The 22,990-nt window shown below is 46.1% G+C and overlaps 1 protein-coding gene across 2 annotated transcripts in view; it reads right to left on the reverse strand.

Moving 5' to 3' along the window:
* The window catches only part of LOC137522835 (galactoside alpha-(1,2)-fucosyltransferase 2-like), a 321,802-nt gene that overhangs the window by 277,096 nt on the left and 21,716 nt on the right, over window positions 1-22,990 (reverse strand). Inside the window, exon 1 of one of the 2 annotated variants that reach the window (XM_068242962.1) lies at window positions 423-494. The exons of the other annotated variant lie outside the window; for it this stretch is intronic. Within the exon in view, the coding sequence (XP_068099063.1) occupies window positions 423-489 (67 nt within the window). The 5' untranslated portion in view covers window positions 490-494. Of the gene's footprint in view, window positions 1-422; window positions 495-22,990 lie in introns of those variants that run through there. 2 annotated transcript variants of the gene reach the window in all.

Below are 22,990 nucleotides of genomic sequence, written 5' to 3' on the forward strand. Positions count from 1 at the left end.
TGCACCCAAATTAGCTTGAACTTCATTTAGCTCACTTCAAAAGCACTATTAAAAAATAAAAAAAAATGAAACACACAAAGATTACAAAAACAAAACTGGCACTCAATTTAACCAGCAAAAAAAAAAAAAAAAGAAAAAAAAAAAAAGTTTGAGCTGGAGTTCCATTTTGCTGTCAGGATATTAATGATACTTCAGGGACAAAAAAAGTGTCACAGATACAACAGCACACAATTCAGGTAAACATGAGCTGGAGAAGCAAACAATCATCACAAGTCATCATGTAAAGTCTAGTCAGGCTGCCATAGCAATCCCTGCCTCTCCCACACACTGATTACTGGGCTGAACACGGTTCTGAGCTAGTGAGCTGCCCTGATGCTGATATCTCCATACAGGGACAGCAGGAGGGGACTGTCCTCACATACCTCGTCCGGTGGAAGGCTGGATGGTTCCCCCCGAGCAGTCCTGCGGGCGGATGGCAGCGGGAAGCATGTGTGACTCTTCCTGAGCCCAGCCCTGCAGAGTGGAGCAGTAATATGGAAAGTCCTAGCGCTGCTGGCAAAGCTTCTCACATGCCTAATGCACAGTAAACAGCTGCGAAATGAAGAAACGACTGTGCGCTTCTCCCGGCCATTGTGAGGCTGCTGCCAGAGCTGGATGGATACACGCTGTGCTGGGGAATCAGCAATCGGTGGCACACTCCTAGCTGCAGATGCACCGGCTTATTAGAGGCTGGATTTTTTAAATTTTGCACACCTTTTAGCACCTGCCTTTTTTCACTTGCAGCCCCGCCCTGGTAATCCCCAATTCCACATGCACACTTTAGGGCTTGTTCACACTAATGCTGAGGACAGGGGTGAGCCTGGGGTGCCTGGCACCTGGGTGCAAGATTTTCTCTGGCGCCTATGGGAGTGGTTAAATTAACCGCTCCCAACCACATAACCACACCCATGTCCTGCCTAATCACACCCACACCTTCCACCTCTTTACGCATGCATGTGATACCCCATTCCTACCCCTCTTCCATGGGCTTGCTCCTGGCTGGCTTTGGCTTCCTGCGAGTCTGCTAGTCTCTGGACTGACTCAGGCTGAGAGGCTCTGCGAGTGCGACGCAGTCGCACACTGCGTATTTATGGCTGCCACCCTACTCTCGCTCGCTGACGTCGGCTCCTCCCCCCTGCCAAGCCCAAGGTGGGCTGCCTGTATCTTTCCCGTTGCGCCACGCAGCCTGCCATGTTGCCACCCTTTCACGTTATTTTTTACTGACAAATACCTAAAAATTTACTGACAAAAGATTATTTTTACTGACAAAATTTCCCCACTAAATGCACACAAGAGACAGCTTTTCCCCATGTAAATGCACATAACAGGAGACCGCTTTTCACCAGTAAATGCACATAACAAGAGACCGCTTTTCACCAGTAAATGCACATAACAAGAGACCGCTTTTCACCAGTAAATGCACATAACAAGAGACCACTTTTCACCATTAAATGCACTTAACAAGAGACCGCTTTTCACCAGTAAATGCACATAACAAGAGACCGCTTTTCACCAGTAAATGCACATAACAAGAGACTGCTTTTCACCAGTACATGCACATAACAAGAGACTGCTTTTCACCAGTACATGCACATAACAAGAGACTGCTTTTCACCAGTAAATGCACATAACAAGAGACTGCTTTTCACCAGTACATGCACATAACAAGAGACTGCTTTTCACCAGTACATGCACATAACAAGAGACTGCTTTTCACCAGTAAATGCACATAACAAGAGACAGCTTTTCACCAGCAAATGCACATAACAAGAGACAGCTTTTCACCAGCAAATTAACATAATGACAAACAGCCAGTGTCCCCAGAATATATAGCCAGGGATATATGTGCCCAGTATATGTAGGCAGGGGTATATGTCCCCAGTATATGTAGGCAGGTGTATATGTCCCCAGTATATGTAGGCAGGTGTATATGTCCCAGTATATGTAGACAGGTGTATATGTCGTCAGTATATGTAGGCAGGTGTATATGTCCCAGTATATGTAGGCAGGTGTATATGTGCCCAGCATAGGTAGCCAGGGGGTATATGTGCCCAGCATAGGTATCCAGGGGGTATATGTGCCCAGCATAGGTATCCAGGGGGTATATGTGCCCAGCATAGGTAGCCAGGGGGTATATGTGCCCAGCATAGGTACCCAGGGGGTATATGTGCCCAGCATAGGAAGCCAGGGGGTATATGTGCCCAGCATAGGTAGCCAGGGAGTATATGTGCCCAGCATAGGTAGCCAGGGGGTATATGTGCCCACCATAGGTAGCCAGGGGGTATATGTGCCCAGCATAGGTAGCCAGGGGGTATATGTGCCCAGCATAGGTAGCCAGGGGGTATATGTGCCCAGCATAGGTAGCCAGGGGGTATATGTGCCCAGCATAGGTAGCCAGGGGGTATATGTGCCCAGCATAGGTAGCCAGGGGGTATATGTGCGCAGCATAGGTAGCCAGGAGGTATATGTGCCCAGCATAGGTAGCCAGGGGGTATATGTGCCCAGCATAGGTAGCCAGGGGGTATATGTGCCCAGCATAGGTAGCCAGGGGGTATATGTGCCCAGTCTAGGTAGCCAGGGGGTATATGTGCCCAGTCTAGGTAGCCAGGGGGTATATGTGCCCAGTCTAGGTAGCCAGGGGGTATAGGGTCCCCGTTTAGGTAGTTAGTGACAGGAGCGCTCCCCTCCCCTCTAGCCGCTCCCCCCTTACCTTGCTGCAGCTTCAGACCTCAATCAGCGGGCGACCCGACCAGTAAGAGGGCGCTGGACGCACCCGCTCTATATGCGGAAGTGATGTCACTTCCGCATATCAGTGCGGCGTGCTAGGTCGGTCCTAGCGCCCGCCCGCCTGATCGAGGTCTGACGCGGCAGCGTCGGCGGCTAGAGGGAGCGAGCGAGCATCGGCCACGGGGAGAGCGGCGGCCACAGGGGGAGAGCGGTGGCCGGGTCGGCGCCTCTCAGAGGCAGGCGCCTGGGTGCCTTGCACCCGCAGCACCCGCCCAGGCTCGGCCCTGGCTGAGGATACACGGTACGTTTCTGTACCGTGTATCGAGCCGCACGATAGATTGCGGCGCGTCCCTGCGGCCGCCCGGATTGATTCCCGCTCGTCCCCGCGGGCACTTCTTATCTTCTGCTCGTTTTTTCCTATTGTCCCGCCCGCGGTATCGAGGGGGAAATCGATCCGGCGGCTGATCGGACGCGTTGGACTTTATCATCGGCCACCATCAGCGGCTTGATTCTGAGGTACAAAACGTACCATGTATCTATAGCATAAGGGCCTAATTCACTATTTGGTGCTAACTCAGCACGCCCAAAGGCTTGGGTGTGCTAACTAGGGTGCTAAATAGTTAGCACCAAGAAAAGTGAATCAGCTCGTGCGCAAAGTCCGGTGCGCGCAAAACATTGCATGTGTGTGTGAGTGTGACGAAAGCGTAAGGGCGCATTGGATGCAACCTTAAAGTGAACCTTAAGCCAGAAAAAAAAAAGAGTTTTACTCACCTGGGGCTTCTACCAGCCCCCTGCAGCAGTCCTGTGCCCTCGCAGTCACTCACTAATCCTCTGGTCCCCCGCTGCCAGCTAGATTCGTTTTTGCCGACAGGCCCGTCAGGACTTGCCACGTGTAGCTTTTTCCGCATTCCCGACTGTAATTAGCGCTATTGCGGGCCGCAACGCATACAAAAATACGCGTTGCTGCTGATCTATGCGTTCGTAATGCGGCAACGCGTATTTTTGTACGCGTTGCGGCCCGCAATAGCGCTAATTACAGTCGGGAATGCGGAAAAAGGTACGCATGGCCAGTCCTGACGGGCCTGTTGGCAAAAACGAAACTAGCTGGCAGCGGGGAACCAGAGGATTAGTGAGTGACTGCGAGGGCACAGGACTGCTACAGGGGGCTGGTAGAAGCCCCAGGTGAGTAAAACTCATTTTTTTTTTCTGGCTTAAGTGTCTCTTTAACGTCGCACCCATGTGCCTATAAGGTCGCATCCAATGCGACCTTATAGGCGCATTGGGTGCGCCATTTTCGTTGCACCGCGATGCAACGTTTTACGCGCACCGGACTTTGCACACGGGACTTTGCGCGTCAGCGCTACTTAGAGCGCACAAAGTGTTTTTAGGCGTGAAAAGGGGCTTTTCACAAGCATGCTAACAGTTAGCAGCACTTTCTGAAACAAGCCCTAAGGGCGTTTACGTTTTTTTTTAAGATTTTGAATATCGCCCTAAAAGTGCTTGTTTCCCTATGGGAGTGTTCACATCTGAGCAGTTCGATTACGATCCACTCACCAAAGCGCTGCCTGTACCATTTTCAGGGCGATTTGCCTCAATGGAAGGTATAGGGAAATCGCAAAATGCTTGAAAAAGTGCTTTGTAAAGCGATTTCCCCATGCTTTCATGAATAAATGCTTTTTTTTATTCATTTCCGGGTGAAAGAGTTCACTTCCTGACTAACGTTAGGAAGTGTTAAAACAGAATCGCTCTGCAAAAGCGCTTAGAAAAGCGTTTTATCTAACCTATGGGAAGCAACAATTTTCCATTATCCAGTATTGAACTGAAAGACTGTCACAAGACTCACAACTGTCAACTATCTCCTGGACCTTTTTAAATCTACTCTTGATATAAATGCCAAGGCAATCAGTTGATGCATTATCTGAGTCAGGCAACAAGTTGTTTTGCTAGCTTCCAGATTGTATTTACACTCCTATTTTGTACATGTTTTTGTGTTTGTTGGCCTGTGGCCATGTTTTGTTGAGGAAAATCATCAATAAAATGATTTGTGAAAAAAAAAAAAAAGCGCTTTATTAAAAAATCGCAACGCACAGGTAAGCACCGGGAGGCGCTAAAAAAATCATGCAAAAAATAGCAAAACGCTGTCGTCAGCGATTTTGACTTTATATGTGAACAAGGCCTTATAGCTATTAAGGGGCTTGTTAACGGATGTGATGTTCAATGTAATATATTTACGATCGAATTGTACAGAAAACAGCGCAGTGTTTGGTGAAAATTAATGTGAAACAATTCTTTGATCGATTGGAACTGAAAATTAAGTCGATCCGAAAGTTGAATTTTACGAACGTATCTGAATCAACCTGTTTATGGGAACAATCAAGAATTGTCTTCCGATTACTTGTGATGGTAAAAAGTGCGTTGAAAGATCGCAACTGATGAAACTTTAGTACCGTTAATGGGCACCTAAACTTAGCTCCCGACTGTCCTTTTTTCAGAGGGACAGTCCTTCTTTCGGCCTCTGTCCCTATTTCTTTCTTATTTGTACCTCTTTCAGGATTCATGTACAGATCTATCTAAATATATGCATTTTCTACTAAAAAAATGTGTTTCATACACTATAAATGTTATTTCTATCATTTAAATAGATACTTTTCTTATTTATAAATGATGGAGAACTAATGATAGAGAATTGTTTCTGGTATCAGAGACTAGGGGTGTGGTGGGGGCGTGATAATGGGGGTTGCAGGGGTGTGTCTCAAAGTGTCCCTCTTTCTTATATAAAAAAAGTTGTGAAGTATGCGTATATTATTATTTTATTCATATAGTGCCAACATCTTCCGATCGGTTGGAGACGGCTCTCTGCCGCTGCCTAACGCTTCGGAAGTCTTCAGGGGCCTGAATGCTCCCGAAGATGGGACACTCCATACTAAGCATGCGTGAGCATGTTATCTTGCGTGCTTGCGCAGTAAGGAGCCGCCCGTCTTTTGGAGAACTCAGGATTCTGAAGCCTCCCGCGGCTGGGGATTTGAACCGGGGATCTAGCGCTGGAATGCGGGGACCGTGAGAGGAACAGGAAGGCTCATTAGGACCTGGAGCTATCCTTTTCCATAGGTAAGTATCTGTTTTTTCTCTTTAAATTGGCTTCATACTTGCTTTAAAGAAACTGTATGATCATGACAATCCAGCAATACAAGTACAAATACGAACAGTATATAGTTAAAGGAACACTATCGATTAGCATGTTTTTTTAAAGGACTTATGAGGTGAAATTTGTAAAAAAAAAAGTTCAGTACCTGTGTTTATTCTGTATCCACGGAGGACACCATCCGCACCCTCTGTTTACTTCTGCCAGGTCCCCCACTCTGTGCCAGACCCCCAGTCGGCTCCTGACCCCACCTCTCGGGTCGGGTTCTCATTCCACAGGTAAAATGGCTGCCGGAGCTTTCCGCTTGCAGCTCTAGGGCCTCCCCCTGATCCACGTACAGGAGACAACCTGTAGCAAGGATGCAGCGGGAGGAGCCCTAGCGCTGCGCAGCCGCACTCACATCTATGCGGACTGCGCAGCCGTGGCAAGCTCTGGTGGCCATTTTACCTGTGGGCTGAGAGCCTGACCCGGGCGGTGGGGTCGGAAGCCAACCGGGGGTCCGGCGGAAGTAAACGGAGGGCGTCCTCCGTGGATACAGAATAAACACAGGTACTGAACTTTCTTTTACAAGTTTCACCTCGTAAGTCCTTTAAACTGGGATTGAAGTGCTGGTAAATAAGTAAATAAAAATAAATAAATAATGATGTATACATTTCACTTGCTTATCTCCTTCGTTTACTGTATCAAATTCCTTTATCTGACGGCAAGTCTGCTCTAATGTGGCGGCGGAGTGAACCATGATGGGAGGGGGAATTCCTTCGCAGTGCATCTGTTAACTGTGTGTGAGAGAAAGCTCTCAGCAGCTGCCTGTGTCCTGTGTCTCATAGCCCCAGTGAACACCAAAAACCTTTAGCAGATCTGCAAAACGCTAAGGGCCCGTTCACACTGCACGCGTTTCCAGCCGCGTTTTGGAAACGCGTGCAGGTGGCCAAAACGCACGACATCAGACATTGCATAGAGTGCAATGTCTGATGTTCACACAGCATGCGTTCCGGACCTGTGCGGTCCGGGAACGCATGCTGCACGCAGATTTTACAAAAACGCGCGGCTGTCCCATTCACTTTTCAGTGATGGGATCAGCCACGCAACGCATACGAACGCGGACATGCGTGCGTTCGTACGCGTTGCGGTCCGCATGCGTTGCGGTCCGCATTTTGTAGTCTGAACGGGCCCTAAAGGTTTTTAAAGCAGATTTCTGAGCCATTCTAGGCATGTTTAGATACGTTTTCTAAACATGCCTAGCGTTTTTTGGAGCGTTTTTGTGTAGCAGATAACAACTATTGTTACAGTGAAGCTGTTACTGAACAGCTAATGTAACAAAAACGCCTGGAAAACAGCTCTGATCTAGTGTTTTTCAAAGCAGTTTGAGCTTTTCCTATACTTTACATTGAGGCAGAAACGTATCTGCAAACCGCAAAAGTGCTGCAGGACCCACGTTTGCGGTTTGCTAAAAACCTCAAACCTCTGGTGTGCACCATCCTATTGAAATACATTAGCCAAGCGTTTTCACAGGCGGAAGCGGTTTGCGGATTGCTTCAAAAACCGCTCGGTGTGCACCAGGCCTGACTGAAGTTTCTGAAGAGAGCAGAGGAAATGTAACTTGTTATAAACATTTGTAATTGTCTGTAACGCCACTGATTTTCATACTTTTTTTTGCTTTCAGAGAAAAATACTCTGATAGGCCCAGTGCACACCGAGCGTTTTTTGGAGCGATCCGATGGCCGCATCCGCCTATAAAAACGCTTGGCTAATGTATTGCAATGGGATGGTGCACACCGGCGGTTTGAGGTTTTTGCCAAGCCGCAAACGCACCTCCTGCTGCGCGTTTGCGGTTTGCTAAAAAACCTCAAACCGCCGGTGTGCACCACACATTGAAATACAATAGCCAAGCGTTTTCACTGGCTGATGCGGCTGGTGGATCGCATACAAAATCCGCTTGGTGTGCACCCGGCCAAATATCTGCTCTCTGCTCCCAAAACCGTTAGCGTTTTGACGATCTGCTAGCGGTTTTGGTGTGCACTGGGACATAGTCTGATATGCAGAAAAAAAACAACACTGGCTGTGCATTGAAGCAGACACCCCTTTTGAGAATGATTTGTTCCAATAGAGCTAAATCCTACACGCAATTAAAGCTTTTGCCTCTGATATTTAACATGAAAAGTAGAAAAATGTTTACAGAGCTACTTAGACATTATTTGTACATTGTCATTTTAGAACACATGGTTTGAGGCTAGATTCACAGTGGGACGTTGCGTTTTGATGCCACGTTAAAGTCGCACCGCAAGCTTACAACGCAACGCGCCCAAAAAGTGGCAACGCAGCGTTACCGTTGCATACAGCAGATACAGATAAAAAATACAGGCAATGAAAAGTATGCATCCAAGTCATTACAGCGCTGCGTAATATGTTGGCGCTTTATAAATACAATAAATAATAATAATAAATAATAATAATAATAATAATAATTACTGAGCATGTGCAAACAGTCCAACGCAGCTAATAACGTGTATAACGAGCTGCATGCAGTACTTTTACTTAACGTGCAGCGTTAGTCACTAACGTAACGTGTGCACTGTGAACGGGGCATTGATTTTTTATTGCAGTGAGTTATTCTGCGTTAAATGCTGTTTTAACGTGCGACTTTAACGTCCCACTGTGAACTTAGCCTCAAAGTACGTTCGGGGTAAGCCGCGCAGGAGGTTTTCTCAGGCCCTGCTGGGCCGATTTGCTTACTTTTTTTTTTTGCTGCACGCAACTAGCGCTTTGCTAGCTGCGTCAGCACACCGATCGCCGCCACCCCGCGCTCGATTGCCGATATCCGTCACGTCCCCCCAGACCCCGTGCGCTGCCTGGCCAATCAGTGCCAGGCAGCGCTGAGGGGTGGGTTGGGACTCCCAATGACGCCATGGCGATGGGGGAAGCCCTCCAGGAAATCCCGTTCTTTGAATGGGATTTCCTGATTGAAGCGGGCGGGGGGATGCCGCTGAGCAGCGGCTATCATGTAGCGAGCCCTGGACGAAATTAATATGTAACTGCTGCGCTCCCTCCTAGCGAAATTAATTAGACCGCCAGGAAGGTTAAAGGCCTCTATTCATAAAGCATTCCCGCATGCGGTAACAGGGGCGTAGCAATAGGGGTTGCAGAGGTTGCGACCGCATCAGGGCCCTTGGGCCACAGGGGCCCCGAAGGGCCCTCCCTCAACTGCAGTATTAGCTCTCTATTGGTCCTGTGCTCATAATAATCACTTCAATAGATACTTTGAATAGTAGTAATAATTAACAAACTGCTCCCCATCCCCTTCTTGCACCTCTGACACTGTAGTTGCCATTGGCAGGTTTTGGTGTGTTGTGTCAATTGTTATGTATAGAGTGCTTGGGGGGCCCCAATGTAAAACTTGCATCGGGGCCCACAGCTCCTTAGCTACGCCACTGTGCGGTAATGCTCAAAACAACTGACTTTCCCAACCATTTAGCAAAGTGTCCATTCATAAAAGCTGTTTACGCATGAAAAGCTACAATTCCTGAAATTACTGCCTTGTGCTGTGATTATCACAACACGTCACACTCACTACATGTCAATTCATAAAGATTAGAGCAGGCGGAATTGGAACGGAGAATACCGACTGTTTAGAAAAGGAGATAAGCCAGCGATAACAGGCAAGATAACTGGCAAGCTAATGGAGACAGACCTCCCAGGCAGCAGCAGTGAGGCCTAGTGCACACTGAGCGGTTTTAGGTGCGATCCGCCGGCCGCATCCGCCTGTAAAAACGCTTGGCTAATGTATTTCAATGGGATGTTGCACACCAGCGGTTTGAGTTTTTTTCCAAACCGCAAACGTGCCTCCTGCTGCACGTTTGTGGTTTTCTGAAGCGTTTCGTCCTCAATGTAAAGTATAGGAAAAATGCAAACCACTCTGAAAAACGCTAGATTAGAGCGGTTTGCCAGGCGTTTTTGTTCCAGAAGCTGTTCAATAACAGCTTTTACTGTAACAATATGTGTAATCTGCTACCCAAAAACGCACCCAAAACTGCTAGGTATGTTTAGAAAACGTCTCTAAACATGCCTAGAATCGCTCTGAAATCAGCTCCAAAAACCGCTAGCGTATTGCGGATCTGCTAGCAGTTTTGGTGTGCACTGGGCCTGAGAGCAGAGCAAAAAAAGGCTTTCCGGAATACCCAGGCTGTGTTTTTTAACCTCTTGGGTACCTGTTTTCAGATAAATTTCACATCAGAAAGCCTGCATGTGTAAAGTTTCTTGAAGTTCTTCTAAGCTGCAGAAATTAAATAGATTGTTTAGAAAGACTAATAGACATATTCAGAGAAGATTCAGGGCAAGGAGAGGCAGTTTTTAAAAAAGTGCACATCTAAGGGTCCATTTCCACTACAGCGAATCTGCATGCGTTTTCTGCATGCAGATTCGCATAACCCATTAAAAATAATGGGACTGTTTCCACTTGTGCGGGATTCTGTGCGGTTTGTCGTGCAGGAAAAATCTGCACGGCAGAACCATCAGAATTCTCATGCCGCACAACCGCACGCAAATCGTCGGTAATGTAACTAAATAGGAAAACCGCAAGTGTTTTAGTCTGAGCGATTCCGCGTGAAAATCCGCATAGAAACGGCAACCGCATGCGGATTCGTTGCCGCAATTTTCCCACAGAAATCGCTCCGCAGTAGTGGAAACGTACCCTACAGGGAAGTTGGGGCTGCCTCCTTTATAGTAACTCTGTCTCTGCACAGAGAAAATGTATCAACTCAGCAGCACCGCTAGTTTAGTGCGGGATTTCTCTGACCTTTTATCGCAAGTGTAAACATTTTATGAATTAGCACACAAAAGTCTAAAATACCGATGCAGTGTTTTCCCTCCAAGATTTTTTTTCCTCACAAATGTTTTATGAATAGAGCCCAATGTGTGGTTTGAAATATCACTAGAATTGGTACACACATGATAAATTACAACAAAATAAGACATAGGAGGAGGACCCCGCCTTTGCGAGCTTACAATCTAGAGGACAAAGTTCTACTTCCATGTGCTCCAACACTGCCCCTAATTTCAGACCATAACTATGGTGGAGGTGTCTAGTTTATAGAAAACTATTTAAACCAGTATAAGGCTACTAGCACACCAAAACGTTGCGTTAGGTGCTACGTTAAGGTCGCATAACGTGCACCTAATGCAACGCATGGTGGTGCGGGAGAGGATAGTAGAGTGAGCCGCGTTAGGCGGCTCTATCCGTATAAGGTCTCCCAGAGTGGCGCTGATTGGCCGGCGGGACCACGTGATGCGGAGCGAGACACTCCGCATCACGTGGTCCCTCCGGCCAATCAGCGGCCGCCAGTGCAGTGAATATTAAGTAGCCATGTGCGCGGCTACTGTAGCAGCATCTCCCCGCCTCCTCTCACCCCCCACTGCGCATGTGCAAACAGTCTAACGCGGCTATAGCCGCTCTAACGCTGTAGCATGCTGCACTTTCGGCAGAACATGCAGCGTTACATGTAACACAACGTGGGCTGTGTGAACAGCCCACTTGTGTTACATTGCTGTGCGTTGGGGGAGCGTTACAGGCGCACTAACGTGCGCCTGTAACGTCTTAGTGTGTAAGCAGCCTAAAAGAAGAGAGGCAGTGTTGGTTACCTCTCCTGAAGAAAAGTGGAAAAACTGCAAAATGTTTTCATCCAAGCACAATAAAAGACAACGCCCTTTGCGGGTGCTTACCTGCTGCCTCAGGTCAATACAAAAAGGTCCCTTTCTGTCTGGCTGTGGCGAGCATGAGCACTTCTATCTAACATGGAGTTGAAAGCATATTTACTTCTTCTAGCTCCAACTTGCATCTTCACATCTCCACAGCAGCTTCTGTCATGTGACCACAGTGAGCCTGATGCTCTAGCGGCCAGTTAAGAAGCAGCCAGCTAGACACCAGGAGGATAGGTAGAAATACTTTCCAATGAGAGGAAGACCCCACACACATATTAGCCAGAGTGCTTTACCTGCGGATAAGCGAACCCACCCACTTTTAGCCCAAAATTTAGATGTAAAAAAATCAGGTTATCTGTGGTGATATATGGTAATTTTTCATTTAAAAGATTTCTTTAAGAGTGTTTGCATTCCAGATTCCACCATAAATTAACCCCACACTGTTACCTCCAATAATTTCAGGGGAAACAAGCCAGTTGGCATTAACATTAATCTATCCTCTTTCCCAAAGTGCCCTCCCAGCTTCAAGAATCACGTCAAGCAGCAATATCAGACTGATGTTGCTAATGGGATGGAGCTCCACACTAGACAGCTGCTACTTCCTGGCCAATACCAACCGGCATGGAGGAGAAGGGGTCAGTAAGGCAGCCCTGTGCAAGGTTGGGGCCATACACTGTTTTTTAATTATATATATATATATATATATATATATATATATATATATATATATATATATATATATATTTAGCATTAAAAAATTACTGAAAGCTGAAGGAAACATTAATGGACCACCTGTCATTTTAGAACGTTCATTGCCATGCACGCATGCACATCCTCGCCGCGCGTACCTGTAGAAACTTGGAGAGCCGCGATTGGTAAAAGGGAACAAGTATTCCCTGAACCAATCAAAATACCTATAAGGGAAATATCATAAAAACTAGCATTTTTGCCTAGTTAGAGTAGGACTCACCAGATCGGGGACACTTTGGCACAGTTGGTGAGCTTAAACGCGTTAAAGCATAACCAAGAGCCCCTGTCACTGTTTTCCTGTTGTGTGCTGCAGCACCCTCTGTATTTATATATTTCTTATGGAGTCTGGGGACCTCCATTGCTGCGTGCATGCTTTACATAGTATTGCATAAAATTCGGTTTGTGCTGCCTATTCCTTGGCTTATGTGATTTTCCCCTGTGAGCGTGCATAACCACACCCACCTCTAGCACAGTTAAGCATATAAATGAGCAGTGCTCATAGTTCAGTTAGGAGCTAGTAGAAGGTGAGGTGTTTTTAATTTCATTTCTCCCATTTAGTTGACTCTTGCAGTGCTGGGCCGAAATTACGCATGAGCGTAATTACGCATCGTAATTCAATGTAAATTTACGCGTAAGCGTTACGCGTAACTTATGGTCTTACGCGTAATTATTTACGCGTAAGACCGTAAGTGGTATCGTAATTACACTGTCTACCGTAATTGCTAGGCATGCGTAATTTTACGAACACTTACGCGTAATTTTACGCGTAATTACTAACGTAAAATCTCCCATTTTCTAAGAGTAGCCAATCAGTCAACATCCTAAGCAACCAATAGTATCTTCTCCCGCCCTTCAGTATAAGCGTACGTTTTGACGCATACGAATGATATGTACGCAATAACTGTCACATTGACGGCTATTGCGTACATATCGTCCGCATGCGTCCAAAAATACGCATTAATGGTTATTACGGCACTACGCGTAACATCGTAGTGTAAGCGCCTTCATTACGGTATCCTTACGCGTAATTGCGTAAGTTTACGCGTAATTACAGTGATGTACCGTAGATAATTTCCTACGCCGTAACCGTAATTGCGTAATGCGTAATAGCGTAAAATTACGCGTAATGATCCGTAAGCGTAGATTTTTCCATTACGAGCAGCACTGGACTCTTGGGCTTTTGGCATGGTTCCCACTAGAACGCTGATAAAAACTAGCATTTTTGCCTGGTTAGAGTAGGACTCACCAGATCGGGGACACTTTGGCGCAGTTGGTGAGCTTAAACGTGTAACCAAGAGCCCTTGTCACTGTTTTCCTGTTGTGTGCTGCAGCACCCTCTCTATTTATATATTTCTTATGGAGTCTGGGCACCTCCAGTGTTGCGTGCATGCTTTGCATAGTATTGCATAAAATTTGGTTTGTGCTGCTCATCCCTTGGCTTATATATATTTTTAGCATTAAAAAATTACTGAAAGCTGAAGGGAACATTAATGGACCACCTGTCATTTTAGAACGTTCATTGCCATGCACGCACGCACGCACATCCTCGCCGCGCGTACCTGTCGAAACTTGGAGAGCCGCGATTGGTAAAAGGGAACAAGTATTCCCTGAACCAATCAAAATACCTATAAGGGAAAGATCATGGCTTCAACGAGAAGCCAATGAGCTTTTCTGTAACAACACTGTCTGTGTGCTTGTTCAAAGCATACAGACTAGTGAGGGTGGGGACATCTAGTGGTAAAAATAAATACAAATACATAAAATGCAAAAAGCCCCTCCATGGTTACCAAAATAAAAGACATGAAAAAAAATGATAGCATTTAAAAAAAATACATAAATAGTTACGTTAGGCATGAGGGTATATTACTGTTATTTTTGCAAATAAAGGCTTGTAATTATTGATCCAGTTCAAAAAAAAAAAAAAAATCAGTACAGAACAAATACACCTTTATTTCAAAATAATATTTTGTCACCATATATTGTACTCGGGACATAATTTAAAAATTATAATAACCGGGACAAATGGGCAAAGAAGACGTGTGGGTTTTATTTACAGTAGCATTGTTTATTTTAAAACTATAGGGGATGGAATTGGAGAATTAGTGTATTTTTTATTTTTTCCCCAAGTTTTTCCTTTAAATAGAATAGAAAACAAGGTAATTATTGAAAACAAATATCACCCTAAAAAAGCCCAATTTGTGGCAAAAAACAAGGTATAGATCATTTTGGTGTGATAAGTAGTGATAAAGTTATTGGTGAATGAAAGGGAGGAGCACTGACAGGTGAAAATTGCTCTGGTCCATTAGGGTAAAAACCCTTGGGGGGGTGAAGTGGTCAAAAACAAAAATGTCAGTAAAATGTCTCAACCCATGCACGTCTTAATATGCTACTGCAGCATTACATGCTTCTTAGTTGGCGATCACTACAGCCATCATAAGGTATAGCATTGAGTGTGCATGATCTGCCTTTGCTTGCCAAATATGTACACATTAGTGGCCATAAATCGTCTAGTAACCTGCAATCACTGTTTTAATGTGGTCAGGCATCTACTCCGAAATTAGTCAACAAGGCCTAGAGCAGGGGCCTAACGATAAGTCATGGTGAAGCAAGTTGTTTTGGTGCCAGATGCCGAACTCCGAAACTGATATAGTGCTATACTACTATGTGCTGTAACGATTGTGGAACTTTCTCCGTGATCAGCGCACAACGCGTGCGCTGACACGGCGGAAATCCTCCACAAGCGTATATTTGCAGGCACCCAGCAAAAGGTGCTACGCACCTGTAGAGGGAAATTCCTGTCGGCAGATGGCGCTGGGGAGTGCAGAGGAACCAATCCTCTGTACCTCCACAAGTGCCAGACAGGAATTGTACGAAGCTCAGAACGCAATCGCAAGAGAGGCGATTGCGAATGAGATTGAGCAAAGGGACAGGTTGTATGTGTGTGCGCCAATCCAGTCGCCACCCCGCGACCACACAACAGCAGATATGAAATAGGAACGCGATCGCGAGAGGTGCGATCGCCAGACGTGACACAAGGCAGATCAGAATAGAATACGAGGGTAGCAAAGGCACAGCAAATAATACAATAAGGAGATACGGAAAATAACAAACGCTAGCTAACCGCGAACACCGCACTCATTCGCAACAGTGCACGCGGTTATGCGCGATCTCCACGTGATAAGCACAATAGAGACAAGCACGCCTAACTAACCATTAACAGACAAACATGAAACAGAGGACGCGAGCGCTTGCTTAACGGTTACTTCACCGAGCCTCCAGCAAGCGTAGCGGACAAGACAGACACACGAAAACAGGGACAAGCGAGAGATAGGATCCACAGCACTAGCGAAAAGTGGCTAGCGCGATCCAGGTACAGAGTAGCAGAACAGAAGGATCCCCAGCGCTAGCGAAAAGTAGCTAGCGCGATCCCAGAAGACAGAACAGAAGGATCCCCAGCGCTAGCGAAAAGTAGCTAGCGCGATCCCAGAAGACAGAACAGAAGGATCCCCAGCGCTAGCGAAAAGTAGCTAGCGCGATCCCAGAAGACAGAACAGAAGGATCCCCAGCGCTAGCGAAAGTAGCTAGCGCGATCCCAGAAGACAGAACAGAAGGATCCCCAGCGCTAGCGAAAAGTAGCTAGCGCGATCCCAGAAGACAGAACAGAAGGATCCCCAGCGCTAGCGAAAGTAGCTAGCGCGATCCCAGGAGACAGAACAGAAGAGATAGCTGGTAGCAACCGCTGCACCAGCTATACTCCAACAACAGAGATCAGAACCATTTCCTGAGTGACGACCACCGTTGGGACAGGACAATGGCAACAGGCAAGACAAGACAGAACAGGCAATACAGATAATACGACCTGACTGGGCTAGAAGGGGAGCCTAAAGCAACCCCCAGGAATTAACTATACTAGATAGCAATGGCTGACACTCCAGCAGTGTCCATCAGGAACAGACCATGGAAGGGAAATGACCAGCCAAGCCTTCTGGGAAACATAAAGCTCTTATAGTGCCAGTCATCAAAGAAGGCAGGTAGGGGATTTGCATAACGAATGTATGCAAATTCCCCAGCAAGAGAACAGACCAGAAACTTGCAATGGAAAGACAGCTCTCTGTTCCAGAGACCTGCAGCCCACAGACTAGAGGAATGGACAAAAAGCTGTCTGCCTGTGCAGCCAGCTGAGCGGATCATCACATGTGCCCTGTGCAAGGGGAATTCAGGGTTCCAATAATCGCTCGACCCTGAATTTCTTCTCCCTTTAAGTTGCTACGAGTGGGAGGGGGAGTGGTATGTGATGCCGCCAGGGATTTCAACGGCAGCAGGGTGAGCCGTCATTCAGCTCACAATAGTCACACCCTTTTCCTTGCCTCCCCTTTTGACCCTCACAGCCTGGGGGCGCATCTAGCAAAGGTTCTAAAACAAGTGTGGGCATCATATTCTTCACACCCATAACAAGTGTAGCCACAAAACACCTGATCTGATGGATGGACACTTATGCCAGATGGATCGAAGTGGTAGTTGGGGACACTTTGGGCTACCCTGCAGTCACTGGGGCTGTTCCCCTCTAGTTATGCCCTAGGCCCAGACTATCATAGATCTTCTCCACATCATTGTTTACATTGTGATCTGGCAAACAAGCTCATTAGTGTCTCCATCATTAAGCATTCTAGCTAGATACATGTCCAATCCATTAGGCCCCGTTCACACTTGCGGTTTAGTAAAAACCGCACCGGATGTCCGGACCGCACCGTATCCGGACCGGACCTGATCCGTACGGTTCCTATCCGGATCCGGTCCGTTTGCATCCAGTTTCCGTGCGGTGTGAACACGGTTGCGGTCCGGATCCGGTTTCTTAAGGAGATACACATCCTGTAAATACCTGGGGTCTGGGAGGTCAGCAGAAGCTCTGGGGTCATTGTTGGAGACAAGTGGACGTGTGGAGACCATCCGTGGATACAGAGACTGCAGTTGGGACCATGGATCCAGGCATTTTTTACTCGTAAACCTGGGAATTCTCTCCTTCCTGTCGTTCGCCTCCTTGTCAGACATATCAGACATGTTGCTGCCAAAAAGAGCTCCAGCATGAAATCGCTGCTGCCCCACTCTTTGAACGCTGGGCCCATGTGGTCCCCATCCAAAATGCATAGGAAGTGGGGTAGAACGTCCGGTTTTTGTAGCCAGTGTGTTGTGCGCTCTCCGGCTCTCATTGCTTTGTATTGGCCGGATGGTGCAGTCCGGCTCCGCCCCGGATACGGCTGCCGGAGGAGCCGGACCAAAAAATAGCGCATGTTGGAACGGACGCCGGAGTCCGGATCCGGCCCGGATCCGGTCCGGCTCCGGTCCGGCAGAACGGACGCATGTGAACGGACGCATAGGCTTTCATTGCTATGCCGTGCGTCCGTTCCGTCCGTTCTGCAAGCGGTCCGGCTCCGGCACGGCGATTCCAGATGTCCACCGCTAATGTGAACCGGGCCTTAGTTTTATATATCCAGCTTTTGAACACTATAACAATCTTATATTGACAATTGTTGTTTCTATTACCCTATTTTCCTGAAAACCATTTATCTACTCTAATATACTTTAGTTTTCCTATTGTTCACTGCTAATCCAATTTTATTTGTCTCTTGCTCTGCATTTGAACACATTTCTCCCATTGAATTCACCTTTGAGCTATAATTACAAGCTCATCAGCCTATGCTGCCACCTGGCGGATTCAGAATAATATTACCATCCATATCAACTGCTTCCAGCACCAAGAGAAAAAGCATTGCAGATAACGTGCCCTTTCTTTATTTAAAGTGGACCTGAACTCTGCACAAGAATCGCAGCAATTCTGCAGAAATTTTGATAAAAGAATGGAATTGCAGAATATTGATTAAAAAAATGCAATCGCATTGCATTGCGTCTGCCATGGCACATGGCGATTTTCAGTGTGTACAGGCCCTTATAGTGCTTTCTGTTTTGTAGCATTGTTTGACTGGATTTACTGACCACAGGCTAACTTTTTTAACAAGTTACTTTGATCACAGGTTTACTTTAGGCTACTTACACACCAAGGGGACGTTATGGTCGCATAACGTGCCCCTAACGCAACGCCTGGTGCTCTTGGATGTGGATGTCAGAGTGAGCCGCGTTGTGCAGCTCACTCTGGCGTCCGTGATGCTGTGATGCGTACTTTTGGACACATGCGGCATCACGTGGTCCCGCCGGCCAATCGCCGCACAGAGCGGCGCTCCAGGAAGAAAACACTGCACGTCACTGAGTGCAGTGAATATTAATTAGCCATGTGCCTGGCCGAGGAGGAGGAGGGAGAGACCTCCTCCTCCAATACTACTGAGCATGTGCAAACAGTCTAACGTGGCTTAGCTGCGTAGAACGCACAGCATGCAGCACTTAGAAATAACGTAAAGCAATGGAACGCAACGTGGGCACTGTGAACAGCCCAATGATTTGTCATTGCTATGTGGTGGGCTGCATTACAGGCTGCTCTAACGTGCGCCTGTAACGTCTTACTGTGGAAGCAGCCTCAAAGTGGACCTGAACTTTTGCATATATATATATATATATATATATATATATATATATATATATATAATTATAATTAGGGGCCTGTAAAATATTACAAATGAGAGTCTTTTAACAATAAATAAAGCTGCATTAAAGTGGACCGGAACTCTTGCACTCTTGCACAGGACAAATCGAGAACATAGATACACCCTGTGTGTATTTTCAGAGTTTATCCCAGGCATGGGCAAACTTGGCCCTCCAGCTGTTAAGGAACTACAAGTCCCACAATGCATTGTAGGAGTCTTACAGCCACAGTCATGACTCATAAAGGCAAATGCAGTGTGGGACTTGTAGTTCCTTAACAGCTGAAGGGCCATGTTTGCCCATGCCTGGTTTAGCCTGTCTAACTCCCCCTCATCTGTGACTAATCACAACTGTAATTTGATCTCTTCAGCTGTGTTAGCTTAGGAATCTCCTCTGCCACGGCAAAGCAGCTAATTTGTAATCACAGGATGTTAACCCATGAAAGCAAGAAGTAGACACATTGCAGATTTATGCAGGATTTGTATCAGCTGTCACAACGAAATGTTTTTCTTTAGAGGTTATTAAGCTGTTGCTTATCTTTCAGAGCAGAGAGGAAGTTCTGAGTTCAGATCTCCTTTAAAGGGTACCTGAACTAAGAAAATAAATACACAGTGGCCACAGCTTTAGCTTCATATGTGACCCCATAAACTCCATGACCCCTCAACTTTCCTGATTTAGAGCTTCAACTGAGCTCAGTCGGAGCAAGGGTGTATGCAGTGTCCTCTGTGCGTCTTCTTGGATCGCATTCCTGAATGGCTATGCACAGCCGCCCAACTGGGAGTGTTCCGAGCATGTGCAGATCAGAAACATTTGTAAACCATGCATGCTCAAAAAGCTCCCAGTTGAGGCTCCTGCACACAACCTGGGGGAGTGAGCACAAAGCAGGCGCAAGTGAGCAAAGCCACAAGAAGAAACGGAGGGTAAGTTGGTAAAGGAGCCACAGAGTTTATGGGGCAAGGAAGAGCCCTTAAGTTTTCAGTTCAGTTGTGCTATCACTGACCATCACCATTGCTTGTGAACCTTGTAAATTAATTACACCCATATCTACCAGCCTTGTAGTATTCCCAGGATCCTCAAATCAATTATCATTTTGTATTTTTGGGCAAAAACAGAAAGATTAAGTAAAAAATATGATATCCACAGCATTAATTTAAAACTAGTCTCAGCAATATGTTAAGTGATCAGTAGTTGTTCTGGCCACATAGAATCCTTAGACAGTAGACTGGAGGGGGTCAAGTAAAAATGGCGCAGGAGAGGCGGCAGTAAAAATGGCGCCCCCACAGGCACCAATAGAAAAAGCCACGATTAGTGGCAATTAGCATTAATTATGGTGCACGGTCCCACTGCCGCACTTTATCATTACTGGACTACAAACAGCTGCCAAGATTAGCAGCAATGAACATTATTTCGTTGGATGGTCACGTTACCGCAGTTTATTGTTGCAGCAACATGATCTTTAATCCCAGAATGTTGCCTTTCTCCCGCTAGCCTCCCGATCTGCTCTGGTATACTCCAGGGGCGCCTCTAGCCTTCTTGTCACTCCAGGCAAGAAATCCTGTGGCGCCCCCCCCCCATAAAAAATAAAACAAAAATCATATACATTATAGAACACTTCACACATGATATAAGCCATCAGAGAGGGATAACTATGAAACGGGGCCCTGGGCAAGATAACACTTTGCCCTCCACTGATGGTCACCTGGCTTATTTAGTTAGATTTGGTGGGGGCTAGCAACCACCAGGCCCCTAAACTCTCTCTAGACCCTAGGCAGCTGCCTAAGTTTGCCTTGTGGATGATCAGCATTGTATGCCATACAGCACATGCTGCCAGTATGCACCTCAAATAAATACAGCATCCACACTACAAGTTCCAATGGCAGTCACATTGCAAGATTGGATTATCAAGCAAGACATTCTTACTTTCAAAATAATTTTTCACAAACATTATGAGATATGCAAATATGTTACCACCTGTTAGGGTAGGACTGGAGTGGGCATATCGTGACATTGAAGGGCTGATATGGTAAGGTGGTTTAAGGCCCAGTGCACACCGAGCGGTTTTAGCAGCGATCCGCCAACCGCATTTGTCTGTGAAAACGCTTGGCTAATGTATTTCCATGGGATGGTGCACACCAGCGGTTTGAGGTTTTTAGCAAACCGCAAACGTGCCTCCTGCTGCACATTTGCGGTTTGCATAAGCAATTCTGCCTCAATGTAAAGTATAGGAAAAATGCAAACCGCTCTGAAAAACGCTAGATCAGAGCAGTTTTCCAGGCGTATTTGTTACAGAAGCTGTTCAGTAACAGCTTTTACTGTAACAATATTTGTAATCTGCTTCACAAAAACGCTCGGCATGTTTAGAAAATGTCTCTAAACATGCCTAGAATCGCTCTGAAATCTGCTCCAAAACCGCTAGCGTTTTGAGGATCTGCTAGCGGTTTTGGTGTGCACTGGGCCTAACAGTTTGATTCATAATCCATTCTGGAGATAAGCACAGTGTGTTTGTAGTGTAAGTGATACAAGAGAAGAGAAGTAGAATGGAGGGAGGAAGGGTAGTAGAGGGTCAGAATTGATGACATGGATGAGCAGATATCTATGAGTAGAATAGAGGCTCAGTGGGTACCACTACTGCATTTTAGTGCTGAGTCCTAGGCTTGAACATTGGCCAGGGCAAAATCTGCATGGAGTTTCTGTCTTCAGACACTTCAGACATTTCCTGCATCCTAAAAAACATACTAATAAGTCAACTGGTTTACCCCAAAACAATCCTATATTGAAAATATTAGACTATAACTGTGGTAGGGATTAGACTGTGAGCTCCTCTGAGGACAGTCAGTGACATGACTATGTACTCTGTAAAGTGCTTCAGGAGATGTCAGTGCTATATAAATAAACAATAATAATATGGTAGGACATTATACTATGACTATGGTAGGGTTAGATTGTGAGCTCCTCTGAGGACAGTCAGTGACATGACTATGTACTCTGTAAAGTGCTTCAGGAGATGTCAGTGCTATATAAATAAATAATAATAATATGGTAGGACATTAGACTATGTCTATGGTAGGGCTAGATTGTGAGCTCCTCTGAGGACAGTCAGTGACATCACTATGTACTCTCTACAGTGCTGCAGAAGATGTCAGTGCTATATAAATACATAATAATAATATGGTAGGACATTAGACTATGACTATGGTAGGATTAGATTGTGAGCTTCTCTGGGGACAGTCAGTGACATGACTATGTACTCTGTAAAGTGCTGCAGAAGATGTCAGTGCTATATAAATACATAATAATAATATAGTAGGACATTAGACTATGACTATGGTAGGATTAGATTGTGAGCTCCTCTGAGGACAGTCAGTGACATGACTATGTACTCTGTAAAGTACTGCAGAAGATGTCAGTGCTATATAAAGTACTGCAGAAGATGTCAGTGCTATATAAATACCTGATAATAATATGGTCGGACATTACAGTTTGACTATGGTAGGGATGAAATTGTAAGCTCCAGTGAGCAGTCAGTGACATGACTATGTACTCTGTAAAGTGCTGAAGATGTCAGTGCTACATAAATACACAATAATAGTTCCAAATGCTACTGGCTCCCCTGAAGAGTGCTCAGACTAGTGTACATAGTTGTGCACATTGTTCCCCAAGTAGCAGTTGTTTGGTCAGAGAGACAGTGGGAGAGGGAGCATGAGCAGAGGGTGAGGGCAAGCAAAGTTAAGCTCCACACTCACCACAGTGACTGCAACAACACAGGAAGATGGATCCAGCGAGGTGTCCCTCATGACAAGCGTCCAGCGATTCATCTTCCTGCCAGCGGGTATGTGAGATGTCACGTGACATTACAGGACGGGCGCGAACGAGAAGTCAAGCGACCTCAGTACTTTACTTGATCCTCAGTGACGGTCACTTTTCACCACACAACGCTAAGCGATGTCACGACATCGTGTAAATGACTACTTGTCGCTCAAAAAAAAAAATTGATGAACATCGGGAAAATCGTTGGAAAAATCGTGAGGTGGTACATAGCATTAGAGA

This window comes from Hyperolius riggenbachi, chromosome 6 (genome assembly GCF_040937935.1).
Source record: "Hyperolius riggenbachi isolate aHypRig1 chromosome 6, aHypRig1.pri, whole genome shotgun sequence".
Taxonomy (NCBI): Eukaryota; Metazoa; Chordata; class Amphibia; order Anura; family Hyperoliidae; genus Hyperolius; species Hyperolius riggenbachi.